Source organism: Ranitomeya variabilis, chromosome 1 (genome assembly GCF_051348905.1).
Source record: "Ranitomeya variabilis isolate aRanVar5 chromosome 1, aRanVar5.hap1, whole genome shotgun sequence".
Taxonomy (NCBI): domain Eukaryota; kingdom Metazoa; phylum Chordata; class Amphibia; order Anura; family Dendrobatidae; genus Ranitomeya; species Ranitomeya variabilis.
The window spans coordinates 497,167,313-497,185,896 of NC_135232.1; the positions used below are offsets into that span (position 1 = coordinate 497,167,313).

Consider the following 18,584-nt stretch of genomic DNA (forward strand, 5'->3'; position numbering starts at 1 on the left):
TATATATATATATATATATATATATATATATATATATATATATACCTATTCTATGTGTATTCTATGTGTACACATTTATTCTACCTATTCTATTCTATTCTGTCAGTGTGATTTTACTGTACACCGCACTGAATTGCCGGCTTTTCTAGAGAACTCGCAAGTCACACGCATGGTCCGTGTGTAATCCGTAATTTTCTCGCCCCCATAGACTTTCATTGGTGGATTTTTTGCGCAATACGCTGACAAACGCAGCATGCTGTGATTTTCTACGGCCGTACAAGACCGTATAATACGGATCCATAAAATACGGCAGATAGGAGCAGGGCCATAGAGAATCATTGTACCGTATGCAATCCATATTTTCTGCACCTCTCATACGTCCGTAAAACACGCCAGTGTGACGCCGGCCTACCTGGTCTGTAGGAGCTAGAATTCTTAATGGTTGGTAGCGGAGCAAACACTTATTTCTCACTGCAAAATGCAAATAAATTTATATAATTTATACAATGTGATCTTCTGGGTTTTATTTTTGATATTCTATCTCGCAATGTTAAAATTAACCTACCCATAAAATTATAGACTGTTCGTGTCTTTGTCAGTGGGCAAACTTACAAAATCAGCAAGGGATCAAATACTTATTTCCCCCAGTGTATGTATGTATATATATATATATATATATATATATATATATATATATATACACACTGTATATACATGTGCATGAGTATATATATATGTCAATCTCCCATTACATGAGAAAAACATAATGCAATCTGGCTTTCATAATCCCTTGCACAAGAATGAATTAGCAGATGTAGTATTTCATAAGCTGCAAGTGTGCTACTGAACTTTGTGACACAAGTAACCGACCGTCGGTGCTCATTAGTATCTTCAGTTGCATAGCGGTATAAGTTTTTGCTATATATTGTACTATGCGCTGTATACAAAATACAAATACGTACTTACAAAGACATACTAAGGGACTATGGAGCATTGTCATTATGGCCCTGCAGCAGTATTGCGTATACCTCTGTCTCCTGCTCTGTCAGTCCAGCTTCAGCTGCTATAAGCATAAGAGTAGTATGTTCTGGGTGTTTGCACACTTTTGTGAAATTATATTCCAGTATTTCGATCTGCTCCTTGCTCAGGCCGTTGTCTTCATTTTCACAGGTTTCTTTTTGATGGGAACTCATCTTTAATGGCAATGTTCATGTACCGGATAGGACTGCAATTACAAAAATATTTATATATATATTGTTGGTTTGATATTTATTTGATTTTGAAGTATTTTAGGTGATAAAAGATTAAGAGACGCCTGTGGCTGTTTTCAGAAATCTAGAAATCGCTGTCTCCAATCTATATCTCCTTGAGATGGAAGCAGTAATAGTTCGGACAAGGAGCAACTGACTAAGTGGAAAGTTCCATTCCATCTTGGAATTACATCTGTATGTAATGCACCTGTGCGGTACACATCACCTGATTAACTACAAATCTAATAGAATACAGTATGGTAAGATGCATAATAAAGACCCATATATATGGAGTGAGGATACAGCATGAAACATCTGTTAGGGATTAGTGCCCCATGTATACATGTTCCCAGTGTCATACTGGAGTGTCAAGGATCCACTAGTGACATTGATTATGGCAGGCCACTGTTAAATTACATGCAATATTACCTGTATACTTGTTCACAAATTTGCGTATGTTTCCATATAATAATAACATGGTTAGAATGTTAAATGAATGATGAGCTCCTACCCTTGCCTATACATGTTGCATTAAGTGTAACATACCATACGCAGATTATTTAGGGAGATGTGCTGCCAACTCCTGCCAGTAGCCCACCTGTTCCCCTGTGGGCCAGTCTAAGCCTCCATGTCCCCAATCAAATAAATGACATGTAATCACAGCTTTTATGTGGACATAAAAATCATTCTTGTCAGCAGCACATCCACTCAATCATGTAATTCAAATATCAATAATATCTCCATGGAAATAGAAACACACTGTGATGCTAGTCACTACTCACAGAAAAGCTATGAGGCTTAGGTAGTCAAGAGGTCCGGGGTCAGATACCAAGAGGACTTGTCATATACAGAGGGGTAAGGCAAACGGTATAGTCAGGTCACAGTACAGAGTCAGAATTCCAAGGTCAGGGTGCATCAAGACAGTAGGGGTTTTACAAATGGTTAGTCAATAGACCAATCCAGGGTCTGACAACAAATTATTAGAATTCAGAGTTCAAGGCACAAAGGACAAGCCACACAGAGCTGAGAGCTATGACTGGCAGCTATTAGATTAGGTAAGTAGGTGAGTAATCACTAGGAACAGTGAACACCTTATGGAAGCTCAGCATCTACCAGTCTCCGATTAGATGGCGAGCTGTCACTCAAAATACCGACAGCTCAACCCGGCCCTGTACTAGATTGGACGACTGAGCTGTCAGTGACTGCATCCAAGACACACTGACCAATGGAATTGTGACACACACAAGTGCTGTCTGACTTCCCATATTGTAGATTAGTACTCAATTTGAGCAGATTATGCCATGTAAATATGCCTGTAATTGTACTTTGTGCCCTTCATGCAGATGAGTGAGTGACACAGTCACCATTAGATTCATAGACTATAGAGCACATGGGCACTAGAGTGTCTCCTGTCCTGGTGCCCTTGGCCTTTCTATGCATTACATGGTAAATAACTTGGACAGCATGTAATACTGTGTGGTAAATGCATCTGCGGATGTGGGGAACTAGATCTGTGCAATTACCTGATAGAGGGTGCCTTTCTTAAGGCTATGTGCACACGTCAGGATTTCTGGCAGAAATTTTCCTGACAAAAAACGGACAATTCTGCCAGAAATCCGCATGCGTTTTTACAGCGATTTTACCGCGTTTTTGATGCATTTTTGATGTGGGTTTTTTTGCGTTTTTTCCCAATGCATAGAATAGCGGCAAAAATGCGAAAAAACCGCAAAATTAATGAACATGCTGCTTTTTTTACCGCGATGCGTTTTTTCAAGGAAAAAAAACGCATTATGTGCACAAAAATTGCAGAATGCATTCTAAATGATAGGATGCATAATGTATGCGTTTTTAATGAGTTTTTATAGCGTTTTTATCGCGAAAAAACCTGAACATGTGCACATACCTTTACAGTGTAGGTTGTTTTCATGAGATGTAAGTGTGAATGGTTATCAGTTTAAAGAGGTTGTCTACCTCGAACAATCACTTTTTGAGAATAAATAAGTCACAGGATGTCTTGTTCGTGACCCTGACCGATCAGCTGTAATCCTTAGGGTACAGTGTCAGCATGTGTGCACTTTTGCATTGCCACCAAAGAGGAAATTCAATTTTACTTGGTCCTCATTGAAATTCATGTGATGACTGTAATTAATGTGAATTACTATGTAATTAATGGATGTCCTGGGTCTTCCGCAGCAAGAATCGCTTTTTGTAGCCACTGGCTGCTCTGGGTTACAATTGTTGTTCATCGGAAGAGGAAATCATCTTCTATAAACTGACAGTGCCAGAAAAGGGTCTAAAATGAACTTTGTGAGACAAAAACCCCTAATTCTCAAAATTGTTGTCTTCTGCTTCTAATTTCTCAGTGAATTGAGAAGAGCCGTCTGTTACACATTCAGTGTGTTATATGGAAACTGATGATGTAACACTTTTCATTGTGTCTTTTACAGGTCAATGCTCCAATTCTTCCCAGTAGAGCTTAGCTTGACATGTCCCATATCTGATGCTGCTCCATACATTCACAGACTGTGACTTGCTGTGCGATGACATGGAATGCCCACGTAACAAAATACTTTCCATGTACAGTCAAGTGTTGTAGGGCTAATTGTATGTACAAAGGGTAATCGGAGCGTCTTTACTCTTACTGGTAACTGGAAATCTGCAGGGCTGATTGTATTACATATTCCGTCAGTATAGTTTACTATAGAATAGGTTTAGTAAAAACTGCTCTTTGGAACAGTTAAACTAAGATATTATTGAAAAGGATATTACATTATTAAGTATTATAATGAGGAAATAATATATCAAAACCCTGTAGAAGGCAATTCACAGCATTTATATTGTTGTAAGTAGCAACTGTATTCTTCCGATGAGTCTACCTAGCTCTCCTATGTCCTGACATCCTCAGGAGCCCTCTACGCCTTCTGGTGGAGCTGGTCGGCAGTTGTATAAAAATGTCAAAAGTTGCAAAATTTTGTGCAACTTAGTGTTGAGTTAAACGTCTGCGACTTTTTAAAGTGTTTGATGCAGATGAAACTTTCATGAACAGGCCCCATAATTTTTAAAGATATTTTAAGTCATTTTGTACTTTTTTCCACCAAATGAAGAGTTATTTTTCAATTAGAAAAATTTCTATTTTATCTATTTGTAAAGGACATCAGTAAATGCCGCTCTTTAAACCCTCTGCCAATATTTCTTAGGGAGTGTATTAGAGACTTTATCAGTTCTCTCAATCACAAATTCCTTAATATTTGATCGGAAGACTAGAGAATCATACAGAGATATTCTCTATGTCAAAATGAAGACCACCACAATGGAACCTGACTGACCCTATTATAAGTCAGTGGGGTTGATCATGTGACATATTTCGACATTACAAAGTAGAACTGAACTCATTCTTTGGATGTGGCTTGGAAAAACAGCAGAATATTGGTGATGATGACTATTCATTGACTTGATAATGTAATTAGAATTCACCGCACACTCTAATTTTGGTGATGCAAGAAAAAACATTTATTAAACTCAGTGGAGAATCAAAAAAATGGGCAGATTGCAGGAAAAAAACAGAGCACGTTACAAAAGCGACTATATTAAATCGTAGACATTTCGGCCTATCCAGGCCTTATTCATTACGTCGTTGTATGAAGATGAGTCGTATTTAAAAAGACGGGGACAGTCCCCAGAGTACGAGGGTATATTGAGAGCTTTATAGTCCTGAATTTCCTTTAACTTTTGTGGTGTGCTGTCTTGGAGGGTGGTGGTATTTTTACTGCACTCATTACACATAGACACATCATTGCTATCAAAGGGAGAGTTCTCCTTTAACTGACAGCAATAAAGAAACTGCAGTGTTGCCTAGACAAACCAATCTGATCATAAGATCTGATTGATTGGGTACATTATATATGCTATACCTTATTTGTGAATTGTAGGTACCTTTTGGTAGCACAGTGTAAATCAAGGGTGTCAAACTCAAGGCCCACAGGCCAAGGACTCTTAGTCCTACTACCCAGGGACAGCTCTCTTAGCCCTACTACCAAGGAACAGCTTTTTAGCCCTACTACCCAGGAATAGTGCTCTTTGCCCTACTTCCAGGAACAGCTCTCCTATTCCTACTACCCAGGTACAGCTCTCTTAGCCCAACTACCCAGGGACAGCTCTCTTAGCCCTACTACCCAGGGACAGCTCTCTTAGCCCTACTACCCAGGAACCGCTTTCTTAGCCCTACTACTCAGGAACATTTCTCTTACCACTACTACCCAGGGATAGCGCTCTTAGCCCTACTTCCCAGGAACAGCTTTTATCCCTACTACCCAGGGACAGAGTTCTTAGCCCTACTACCCAGGGACAGTGTTCTTAGTCCTGCTACTCAGAGACAACACTCTTAGCCCTACTACCCAGGGACAGAGTTCTTAGTCCTATCACCCAGGGACAGCGTTCTTAGTCCTGCTACTCAGAGACAAAACTCTTAACCCTATTACCCAGGGAGAGCGCTCTTAGCCCTACTTCCCAGGAACAGTTCTCTTTTCCCTACTACCAAGGGAAAGTACTCTTCACCTTACTACCCATGGACAGGTCTCTTAGCTTTAATACCCAGGGACAGGTCTCTTAGCCCTACTACCCAGGGACAGCTTTCTTAGCCCTACTACTCAGGAACATCTCTCTGACCACTACAACCCAGGGATAGCGCTCTTAGCCCTAGTTCCCATGAACAGCTCTCTTATCCCTAATACCGAGGGACAGAGTTCTTACCCCTACTACACAGGGACAGCTTTGTTATCCCTACCACCCAGGGGCAGTGTTCTTAGCCCTACTACCCAGTAACAGTGTTGTTATCCCTACTACCCAGGGGCAGCATTCTTAGCCCAACTACACAGGGACAGAGGTCTTATCCATAGTAGCCAGTGACAGCTCTCTCAACCCTAATACCCAGGGACGGCTGTTTTACAGGCCCTGGCCAGTCCATGCATTGCAGTCTGTGCTCATACTGTGTTGCACGGACACCTGCATGAGCCCTTACAATTAAGAGCGGCCCTTTGAGGGCAACCATAATGCTAACATAGCCCTCAGTGAATATGAATCTGACACCCCTGCAAATGTTATGCATCATATACAATGCACAACAAAGCACAAATATATCAGATTTACAAAGGCGGCTACAGTTACCAATACTTGAACATGGTATGAGTCACAAACCAAATTCCAAGTTTATTCTTAATGAACAAAGCCATCAAAACATTACCATCCCTCCTGCTCTTGATGAAACCTGTCTTTACACGTTGCATTGTGGAGATTTCATTGATGATCATTTTGGTTGGGAGTGTTACAAAATTTCTCCAGTAGGTTTGTCTACTCTATAAATGTTTTCGTAAAGACAACTTTTACTAAAATATTTCTGTTTGTGAATTTCCATACACTACTTTTACTTTATTCAGCAATTATTATACATCTCTAAGCAATGGAGGATATTCTATGAACTCTACAACTGAAGATGGCTTTCCATACTATGTAGCATGCCCGTTTCTTTAAAGGGGTTTCCCCATAAACAGCGTACATTGTAATCAATAGATCTTGGAATAATAATAAGTTCCACAATTGGATGTGTATGTGTATAAATAAAATGTTCCTGTGCTGAGATAATCTTATAAACGTGCCCCTGCTGTGTACTGTGTAATGGCTGTGTCTGACCGTGCAGGAACATTGTCTGATCATATCACAGCTCCTGTACAGGGGAGAAGCAAAACGTATACAGATATTACAGCAGGGGATCATAGCTAATTTTTTTGTGAAACATTTCCCTGCCTGTTTGTTTTACCTCATAGAAAGAATCAGCTGTGATCCTGTGTAGCAATGTCTGTATACTCTCTTGCTTCCTCCCCTGCCCAGGAGCTGTGGTATGATCAGACCATGTTCCTGTATGGTCAGACACAGCCATTACACAGTACACAGCAAGGGCACATTTATAAGATTATCTCAGCACAGGAACATCTATATATATAATTGTCTAAGGGTTTTTCTGTCTGTCTGTCTGTCTGTCCTGGAAATCCCGCGTCTCTGATTGGTCGAGGCCGCCGGGCCTCGACCAATCAGCGACGGGCACAGCATGGCGACGGTGATGTCATAAAGGTCGCCTCGACCAATCAGCGACGGGCACAGTCTGCCGCGAATTCGCCTCGACCAATCAGCGACGGGCACAGTATCGACGTAGATGTCATAATGGTTGCCTCGACCAATCAGCGACGGGCACAGTCTGCCGCGAATTCTGGAATCATCATTGTCCATATACTACGTGGACATGCATATTCTAGAATACCCGATGCGTTAGAATCGGGCCACAATCTAGTTTTATTTATATACATCCAATTGTCGAACTTATTATTATTCCAAGATCTATTGATTAAAATGTTGATTAAAATTAACTTTCTTTGTGGGAAAACCCCTTTAAGGAACATCTTAATAAACCAATTCTGTCAAAAAGAAAGAGAAAAAGATTTCAGAATTAAGAAAGAAATACTTTCACTGATATTTATGTCTTCAGCACACCTAACTAGTAAGAACAGGGCAGAAAATAATTTTCGTATGTTAAAAAAGTTTATTACAGAAGAAAATATAATATATTATTACTATTATTACCATGTTTTGCCTTAACTTCACTCTAGATTACTAGTGTTTGGTACTTTGTATAGTAGTATTATGACCTGTGAATGACAGTGTTTAACTGTCCAGTACACCATTTATTACATAGTTTATTATAAGTTTGGTTTCTATCAATGCGTTTTAATAAATAGTGCAGTTTGCTTTGCAGTAGTTGTATATTATTTTGTCCTTAGTTATAAGATCAGTGTTTTTCCATCTAATTGTCCCTTCAAACATGGTGAATTACCATTCACTTATTATTATATAAATAATAATACTTACTGTATATAGCACAAGCTTATTCTGTAGTGCTGTACTAAGACTATCATCAGTTGTTGTCCACAATAGAGCTTACCATTTATTTCCCCATCTTTTACAAAACACACTATGTCCAATAGCATAGGAAGCCAATTAAAAGTATATTTGGAATGTGAGAGGAAACTAAAGTATCCAGGGGGAAAATCGTGCAGAAACAAACTCCATGCAGGTGTAGTGCTTGGTCGGTTTGGTCGCCTTGTAAGTCATGTCTAGTCAATCGCTTATTTGAAGTCAAACATATATAAAAGGGAAACTCTACATCCCATAGCATGTTTAAATAATTCCCTCTCAGTATGTCTTTGGAGTGTGGGAGGAAACCGGAGAACCTGGAGGAAACCCACGCAAACTCCAGAACATACAAAGTCGTTGAAGATGTTGTCCTTGGTGGGATTTGTACCCAGGACCCCAGTGCTGCAAACTTTACACGAAAGCTGCTGTAATCATGTAATGACATTGTGACCTCTATATGACATCTCTTAAGTGCTCAGTTTTCCTGGGCATATTTCTCAGTACAGCAAATATATAAAATGAGTCTTCATTATAGCACACAAAGCAGGACTATTCCCTTTTCCTACTAACATTAGTTTCCGATATACTGAACTGTGCTGCACAGGCATATTTTCCCATATTTGTCAAAATAAAATTTCAACGATATTACAGAAATGTGAATTGAAAAAATTGAACTTGAGAAAAACTGGAGAATTTTTCTGTAACTTTAGTCTACTGCTAACCACCACACTCCCCATACAACAATCCTTTCTGCCTGAGCCTAGAACTGTGCAGAAGAAGCATCTACTTACATATTGAGAGAATATGTCTCCTGGAACAGCTCTTACTCACTCAGCCAGCGCGTCTTGATTTCATAAAGAGCGGCGGTGTACTAAGAGGCTTTTTAGTAGTTTGGCTGGCTTGTGAGATGACGCCTACTTGTTTGTCGCACATTGTTGTGTAAAAAGTGAGCAAACACAGGTACCTGAAAAACCTGCAGTACAGGCCCAGTCAATGAGATGCTGACAATTCGGAGATCACTTGTCAGCTGAGTGATCACACACTGCTGCTTCCACTGGTGGACGCTGCGAGTTTCTATGGAGCTGTTGTTCCTGTCACAGCCTTAGTTTTCCATATGCTGCTCAATGGGTGTTTCATATTTCACATGCAGCACACGCCTATTGAGCCCAGCACAAGGTTATGTAAGCTATGAAAGAGCTGCTAAAATCTCTTTTCACTGAAGTGACAATATGTACTTGTAAGGCTAAGTTCACACTAGCGTTGTGCGCCGCTGCGTCGACGACGCAACGCACAACGCACGCAAAAACGCTGCAAAACGCACGCAAAAACGCTGCGTTTTGCGACGCATGCGTCGGTTTTTGCCGAAAATCGGACGCAAGAAAAATGCAACTTGTTGCGTTTTCTTGGTCCGACGCTTGCAGCAAAAAAGACGCATGTGTGGCACAACGCAACAATAAAAAACGCATGCGTCCCCCATGTTAAGTATAGGGGGCGCATGACGCATGCGTCGCCGCTGCGTCGCCGACGCAAACCCGACGCACATTAGCTTAACGCTAATGTGAACGTAGCCTTATTGCTGTTAGGCGGTGTGTGTAAAAGGGTGAGCTCATCCCAAAGCCTGCTCTTTTCTTTGAATCCATTGTTGCATAATGCCAATCATAGTCTTTAAGTGTGGATTTCTCTAGTAAGAATGTGTTTCAATATGTGATTGTATAAATATGGCATCCAGAGACCGGATTGAACTGTCCTACTAGAGTGTACGATGGTCGTCCAGTGTGTCCAGTTCCAACACCAAGACAGGTTCCTTAGTGATGCAAGTGATACAAGACAAGTGAGACCAGAGTGGCTGCTTGCTGGAGAAAGCTTACAGCGAGATGGATAGAGTGGTACGCAGAAGCTGTAGTATGGGTTGTCCGAATTACTTTTGAAGACCCATAGTCATTAGGTATACCTCAAGAGGTTCTGTAGTGTCAAAAGAGAGGATTGTGAGCTGACATATTGTTAAGGTCACTTTTGGATTAGCATTCATTGAATAGTCCAAGTCACAGGGATAGTTTACAGCTGAGTGCATCATTAGCCCATTCATTTGGGGAGTTTAACAATGAGGGGGTGTTGGCAGTTAGGATCAAACCTGATGGGAAGGGTTGCTGATGCCTAAGAAGATGTTGATGGTTAGCTAGTCGTGGAGGTATGCGTGAATGTACCTGGAGGATAGACCTTATAAATGGGGTCAAAGCCAAGTTGGAGGGGTAGTGTGTACTTGTGTTTTGTCATGTAGACTTGTTTCGTATGTATGTATGTATTCACATGTGTGGGGAATGTACACCCATGCAAACTCTATAAGATGCAAAATTATCATGCACACAGGTGGCACACGTGGTTTGTGGACCCACTGTGCCATGGGGCCGGACTTGACTAAGAGGTGTGTAGCTAAGCGGCTACCTGGTGTTCACTGGAGCTCCTGATGATAGAGTCAGGCTTGAGCTGCAGATAGCCACCAGATACCACTGCTAGGCAGTCCTTGGTACTGCAGCTGCTGACCCCAGGGGTTACACATGCAAACATGGACAAGGACTAAGGCTCCGTTCAGACTACTCCTCAGGTACTCCTTGGTTAGGATGGATACTGACACGGCGTCACAAATAGGACAGGACTGGATTCGGGAACTGGTTAACAGTCCCGACAACGAGGAATGCAGGGATAGGTACACGTTCAGACACACAGGTCTCGGAAACTGGTTCAGGTACCAATGATGCAGTTTCAGATTCAGGCCCTGGCCACAAAAAAAGGATCATGGTTGCGGGTTCAGGCACTGGCCGCACAAGTACCAGGGGTTCGGATTCGTTCACTGGCTGCAAAAGGACTAGGGGTTCGAGTTCCGGCACTGGCCGCATAAGGACCCGGGGTTTGGGTTTAGGCACTGGCCACACACGGACCAGGGGACCTAACAACTCACTAGTAGGACACCAACACACTTATGTAATTAACGTTGCTTTGGCACCTCCCTACTGGAAAGTATTCAATTTATACAAAATACTTCCCAGCTAATGTCTGGGGGTATCTACACAATACTCGTGCTTCCACTTTAAGAACAGGGGACCGCACGGGCACTAGGTGCGCCTTTGCAAACACAGCGTCGCATTGCACAGGGGCAGGAAGCAGAGAGCACGCTGAGGACGTGCCAAGCGACAGGAAGGTGACAACATGGCCAAGGCAGTGAGTATGTCAGCGTTACTGCATGGAGGAGGAAGGAGAACCGTGCACTGGCGCCGGCATTAGAGTTGCAAAAAAACAACATTGAAAAATGAACCACACACTATTGTTAAGCTTTCTTATTTTGGAAATATGTGTCACCTTTTCAGCACATTACTACATTATTAATGTAGGGCGCAATTTTATGATGCAATTAAAAGGCAAAACCATTCCTTCTATTGGGCCCGGAAATCCGATATTGTCTGGAGATTATTATGAAGAAGGGTGTGGATTGTGCAAAGATGTTACACACAGCAATGGTAGGCAAGTGAATCCTGTATTACATTGATTACTGCTCCTTCACACCTATGCATTACAACCTCATTGTAAGATATGAAAGAGACAAACCACTCACTGTAACAATGCAGGTTCTTGTTCAAGTAAGACTAATGCAATAATAAGCTTGGCTTTGGGTCCTGTTTGAACATATACGATGTAACCTTGCAATCACCAATATCCTATAGCCTAGAGGAACAATGACACATAGTTCTCAGGTAGCTAAGACCAGAATATCATGCATAGACCATACATGGTGAGTGCTGGTGTGTCTGTGCCCCTGGGTAGAGATTTTCAAGTTGACAAAAATAGAACTCTAGACAACCATTATTCCCTTATACAGAATCAATAATATACATAATGACATTAAAATATGCATTATGTGGGAGGATACCGATATGAGAGCAATAACATGATGTTTTATAGGCAGAGCATCGAGGGCTCCAGGATATACGGTAACTCAAGTCATTTCTCATAAGTGAGTATGCAAAAGGGGTGTCTGTATAGTAATTATGTGTTGGTGTTAAGATTATAATAGTGCAGATACTGTACCATTAGGGAACATTGGAAGGTCTGATTTCATATTGATTACAAAATCAGAAGTAATCATTGTAAGCAGTAAAAGAAAGATATTAAAATAAGTGCAGAGGATTTATTATTTTTTATAGGTGCTTGGTTAGGAAAATCATTGACACAAACCCATTTATCAATCCTGCAGAGGAAAACATTTTGAATTTGTAATACTAGCTGTAGAAAAGGGAGAGACCCAATCAGCCAAAGATTAAAAATAACGCAAACATCGAGATAGTGGTCATTTTCCAGTAGAAAATGTAGGAATGGGAATTTTTTTACTTTTGAGAGTATACCGACACTGGCGTATAACACGGCTGAGTGCTATCCCATGTTTTATCTGCTAGTACACGGACCAATGTTATAATATGGCGTAGTGCAGATCTGCAATTATTATCTCAGCATGCTGCAAATGCAGATGCATCCAAGAATCGGATCACGCGTACCCACACAAGTCTATGGGTGCATGTGAAACATCAGACAGCACTCAGATATCATCCGAGTGCTGCACGATTACCGCAGACGCCAGCAATGGAGGATGCGGCACCCCAGGGTCCTGGTCGTCGCAGTGGTATTGCTTTCCTCAGGGAGAGTGATGCTACGTTTGGAGGCAAGGAAGGATAACTGCATCCAGGTATCACAAACATGCAGCACATTTCACACTCCAGACCACCAGGGGGAGCTTCTGCTCCTATTTATTAGGTCACTCCCCATATATAACTGGTAGTCTGTAGGGAAAGTTAGTTAGTTCCTGGCAGAGCTCCAGACAGGAGTTCTGTTAGTTCCAGACCAGAGTCTGAGGAGGATGGTAGGTTAAAGAAGCTGTGCATGCCCTCAGAGCTGCAGCTCCCAGAAAGAGACATTGGAAGGCAGAACTGTATTGCAGCGAGCATAAAGGAAATCGACAGTCAAGCTGTCTCTTTCTGAAGCACAAAATCCTGGTAGCCGGAACACCGAGGGAGTAAGGACCTCTACGCCTTATTTCAGAGACTGGCAGGACAGCTAATTGCAGGTTACCTGTCCGCACCTACACCCAGGAGGCACAGTGACACCTACAGAGCCGGGTTATCTAAGAGACCCTATAAACAGGCTCAAGTCACCAGTCATACGGGTATTGTCCTATCCTCTATGGGAGACAGAGAGAACGAAACACCACATCTGTGACACCCTTATGTGAAGCCATAGGCAGTAAGGGACTACACCACCACAGCGCAAGGGAAGGCTACTGATTTCCACCTGGACAAGGGAACTCTGGACTTGCCTCCAACCTGACCGGACTCTGCCTGCCCCGTGATCTAGTGCCCTGGAATGTGGATGCTGAATTCTTCAGTAAAGGTAAAGAGACTGCAACCTTGTGTCCTCGTTCTTCTCTGCGCCTCTCATCATACCACCATCTATACACAGGGAAGCCCTGGGGACATACTTCACCTGTGGGAAGGTATACCATCTAGCTGCCATAACATCACCCCAGCAGAACCCTTAAAGCAGCGTCGGTCACCCTGGCCGAATACCACAGGTGGCGTCACAAACATAAACTATCCCTTTAAAGACCTTTCCCTTTTACAAACGGTAACAGGAGAAAATGGACCCCAAAAGATGTTGTACAATTTGTCCTGAGTACGCTGATACCCTATATGTGCGGGTAAACCACTGTTTGGGCGCATGGCAGAGCTCGGAAGGAAAGGAGCGCCATTTTACTTTTCAATGCAAAATTGACTGGAATTGAGATGGGATGCCATGTTGCGTTTGGAGAGCCCCTGATATGCGTAAACATTGAAATCCCCCACAAGTGACACCATTTTGGAAAGTAGACCCCTTAAGGAACTTATCTAGATGTGTGGTGAGCACTGTGACCCAACAAGTGCTTCAAAGAAGTTTATAATGCAGAGCCGTAAAAATAAAAAATCATATTTTTTCACAAAAATGATCTTTTCGCCCCCAATTTTTTAATTTCCCAAGGGTAAGAGAAGAAATTAGACCACAAAAGTTGTTGTGCAATTTGTCCTGAGTACGACAATACCCCATATGTGGGGGCAAACCACTGTTTGGGCGCATAGCAGAGCTCGGAAGGGAAGGAGCGCCATTTTACTTTTCAATGCAAAATTGACTGGAATTAAGATGGGACGCCATGTTGCGTTTGGAGAGCCCCTGATGTGCTTAAACATTAAAACCACCCACAAGTGACACCATTTTGGAAAGTAGACCCCCTAAGGAACTTATCTAGATGTGTTTTGAGAGATTTGAACCCCCAAGTGTTTAACTACAGTTTATAACGCAGAGCCGTGAAAATAATTTTTTTTTTCACAAAAATTATTTTTCAGCTCCCAGTTTTGTATTTTTCCAAGGGTAACAGGAGAAATTGGACCCCAAAAGTTGTTGTTCAATTTGTCCTGAGTACGCTGATACCCCGTATGTGGGGGGGAACCACTGTTTGGGCGCATGGCAGAGCTCGGAAGGGAAGGAGCGCCATTTGGAACGCAGATTTAGATGGATTGGTCTGCAGGCGTCACGTTGCATTTGCAGAGCCCCTGATGTACCCAAACAGTAGAAACCCCCAACAAGTGACCCCATATTGGAAACTAGACCTCCCAAGGAACTTATCTAGATGTGTTGTGAGAACTTTGAACCCCCAAGTGTTTCACTACAGTTTACAACGCAGAGCCATGAAAATAAAAAATCTTTTTTTCCCACAAAAATGATTTTTAACCCCCCAAATTTTTATTTTCCCAAGGATAACAAGAGAACTTGGACCCCAAAATTTGTTGTCCAATTTGTCCCGAGTGCGCTGATACCGCATATGTTGGGGTAAGCCCCTGTTTGGGCGCACGGGAGAGCTCGGAAGGGAAGGAGCACTGTTTTACTTTTTCAACACAGAATTGGCTGGAATTGAGATCGGACGCAATGTCAGGTTTGGAGAGCCCCTGATGTGCCTGAACAGTGGAAACTCCCCAATTCTACCTGAAACCCTATTCCAAACACACCCCTAACCTTAATCCCAATGGTAACCCTGACCACACCCCTAACCCTGACACACCCCTAACTCTAATCCCAACCCTAATCCCATCCGTAAATGTAATCCAAACCCTAACCCTAAGTTTAGCCCCAACTCTAACCCTAACTTTAGCCCCAACCCTAACCCTAACTTTAGCCCCAACCCTAACCCTAAATTTAACCCTAACCCTAAATTTAGCCCCAACCCTAACCCTAAATTTAGCCCCAACCCTAACCCTAAATTTTATCCCCAACCCTACCCTTAAATTTAGCCCCAACCCTAACCCTAATTTTAGCCTCAACTCATCTAGCTGCCAGCTGGCAGATCGTGGCAACTAGCGGCGGATACCGCGTTGTGTGGCGTACGCAACTCCCTACACTTAGGTACGCTTCCTGCATGGCACGACCCACTCATACTCCATAGTATTCTGGGGATCGCAGTACTATTGATGCATATAACGTCTTGTGGCCGTAATTTATACATGGTACATAGTGTAAGCCCTCACCCACTGGGTTACCCTACTCTATCACTGCCTACACTAGATGTATTATCCTGGCGTATATCTATCTATAGAGTGGTACTGCAATAGCCACGCCATACCACAATTGGAAATCTATCCCTTCTGAACAATCCTATCCTCCAAAACTAAAGTTGAGCGACTATTACAGTCCTTGTTTGATCCACTAGTATCCTTCCAATAAGGATCTATACTATATCCTGAGACATACTTCACACCTATCTCTTGAGCAGTCGGTCTACTGAAGAAGGTCTATGGCAGACCGAAACGTTTATTTTGTTGGGACTGCTATTTGAAATAAAAAGCATATTCAATACCATCTATATAACCAAGTTGAGTGCCAAGTTTTTCTACTCTATCCAACCCTAACCCTAACTTTAGCCCCAACCCTAACCCTAACTTTAGCTCCAACCCTACCCCCAACCCTAACCATAACCCTAGCCCTAACCCTAGCCCTAACCCTAGCCCTAACCCTAACCCTAGCCCTAACCCTAGCCCTAACCCTAGCCCTAACCCTAATGGGAAAATAGAAATAAATAAATTTTTTTAATTTTATTATTTTTCCCTAACTAGGCGGGTGATAAAGGGGGGTTTGATTTACTTTTATAGCATTTTTTATAGCGGATTTTTATGATTGGCAGCTGTCACACGCTTTTAATAGCAAAAAAGTTTTTACGTCTCCACATTTTGAGACCTATAATTTTTCCATATTTTGGTCCAAAAAGATCGTGCTTATAGCATGGAAGGGCCAAGAACAATACACAACAGAGAATATGAACAATTAAATTTTTTTATTTATTATACGGTATACAACAATATATAAAAAAATATATATTAAAACCATCATTTCATATACATGTGTGTAATATTCGTGCCCATACCTATTTGGCTGCCATTATATTTATTATACATATATCCATAAGGACTCAAAATTACTAAGACACTGTAAAAAAATATATATAAAAAATGCTAGTGCAAAAATTATTATGTGTAAGAGTTCCTAATATAATAAAATGCAACAATGTGCATATAAGGAGGGGAACAAGATAAAGTGCTATAAGTGAAAAAAGTGCTAGGTGCAAAGAGAGCTTATAATTATAGAGTGGTATAATTGACTCCACAATTGAGATCACTTACTTCTGGATATAAAAATCAAGAGATGGACAGCCACTAGGGTATGGAGCACCCCGACGCGCGTTTCGGACGCACAGCTCCTTCGTCAGGGGGTGTATAAGCCTAATCAGTATCTGGGGGGGGGGTTTATACTGCCATGATTATGTATGGCGCCGATGTCTGCAGCTGCAGTACATACGGCGCATGCGCGGCCTGAGTAACCCAGAATTCAGAAACAGCCGCGCCACATGACCGGAAGCACAGGATGTGTACCTGGCGTTGCCAAGGGCACAGAAGCGCAGCAGCCCTGACCTCAGAATCCTGGCGGCGCATGCGCACAACCAGAGATGCGACATGAGCCCAATAAGCCTATAAAGAACAGGGGGAACTACATTATATTCCGCATGGTATATGTTTAATACAAACGGGGCAGAATCTTATAATTATATAAAATAGAGATATGCGTGTTTCTCATGATCCTGTGCGGTTATACGTGAGCATGTATCACGTGATCGCATCACATGGTCGGCACGTAGAATTATGTGCTGCTCAGCTATATATAACAGAGTGACAACATTCTCATTAGACCATGTTATATAATATAGGTGGCAATATAAACGGCAAAATAATATAACAAAATATATATAGTTCACAAAAAACAAAAAAAGTTTAGAATGTAATCCACATTTGATATTGATCTATACCATCAATGAAGAGTCATGTCACGTAACCAAAATCTTTGCTGCTCTAATAACAAAACTGCAGTAAAAAGTAATATAACTGTATATCTAATATTAATATATTCCATCAGCAAAGAGTCAAGTCACGTGACCAAAACCCACGCTGCTATAGTACCAAAATTCAGCCGTGAAAAATACATGCACATCTTATACAATTAGGCTGAAAAAACAAAAAAACAAAAAAAACAAAAAATAGAGGAGACAAGGCAGATCATATAGTTAGAAGTAAAAAATTATAGACCTTCAGATTTCAGGACTGTGCTATATGCACTATTATAGAGTGTCACATATTTTTTTTATATATATCTATAATCATTAATTTAAAAATTGATACAGTTGCTTGCACGTCTGAGTGTCCAATCCTTTACAGGGGAGACGGTTTCTCCACACACAGTCGACCATCAAGGGGAATCCATAATGAATCCGCATACAGCATCGAGCAGCCGAATGATCCAGACCACACAAAAGGACCGACAAACAATCCCGCAGTGCACGGACATAAAGATGGTAAGTATCAATCTAATCATATAGAATAAAAGAAGAGAGGAAGTGGTAATTAACATCTATATCACCAGATACATATACATAGATAAAAGTAATAAAACATTTTTTTATTAAAAATTAAAAATTGTAGAGAATGAAAATATAGACCTAAAACCACACATGTAAAAACCAATCAATTACGTACAAAAGAGAAGCATATAAAATGATATTATTATAAAATTACTAGCAAATATCACAGGAATGGAGCAAAGCTTAGGTTCTCGTTCAAACCTTTGAGGGCAACTGTGTCAAGTAACCAAATCCATTTGGTTTCAAGTTTGGCCAGGGGTGTACTAATTTTTCCACCCCTCTCATTTAGCTCAATTTTATCAATACCAAAAACTTTCAAGAGAGAAGCATCACAGTTATGG

The 18,584-nt window shown here is 41.5% G+C and overlaps 1 protein-coding gene across 2 annotated transcripts in view; it reads right to left on the reverse strand.

Moving 5' to 3' along the window:
* Nucleotides 1-9,330, reverse strand: part of HOPX (HOP homeobox) — a 35,179-nt gene extending 25,849 nt beyond the window's left edge. The window contains exons 1-2 of one of the 2 annotated variants that reach the window (XM_077280984.1): nucleotides 9,175-9,330; nucleotides 1,029-1,225 (exon numbers count right to left, since the gene is read on the reverse strand). In XM_077280984.1, the coding sequence (XP_077137099.1) occupies nucleotides 1,029-1,193 (165 nt within the window). In that variant the 5' untranslated portion in view covers nucleotides 1,194-1,225; nucleotides 9,175-9,330. The other variant, XM_077280976.1, reaches the window with a different exon arrangement.
* Nucleotides 9,331-18,584: the final 9,254 nt, after the last annotated feature.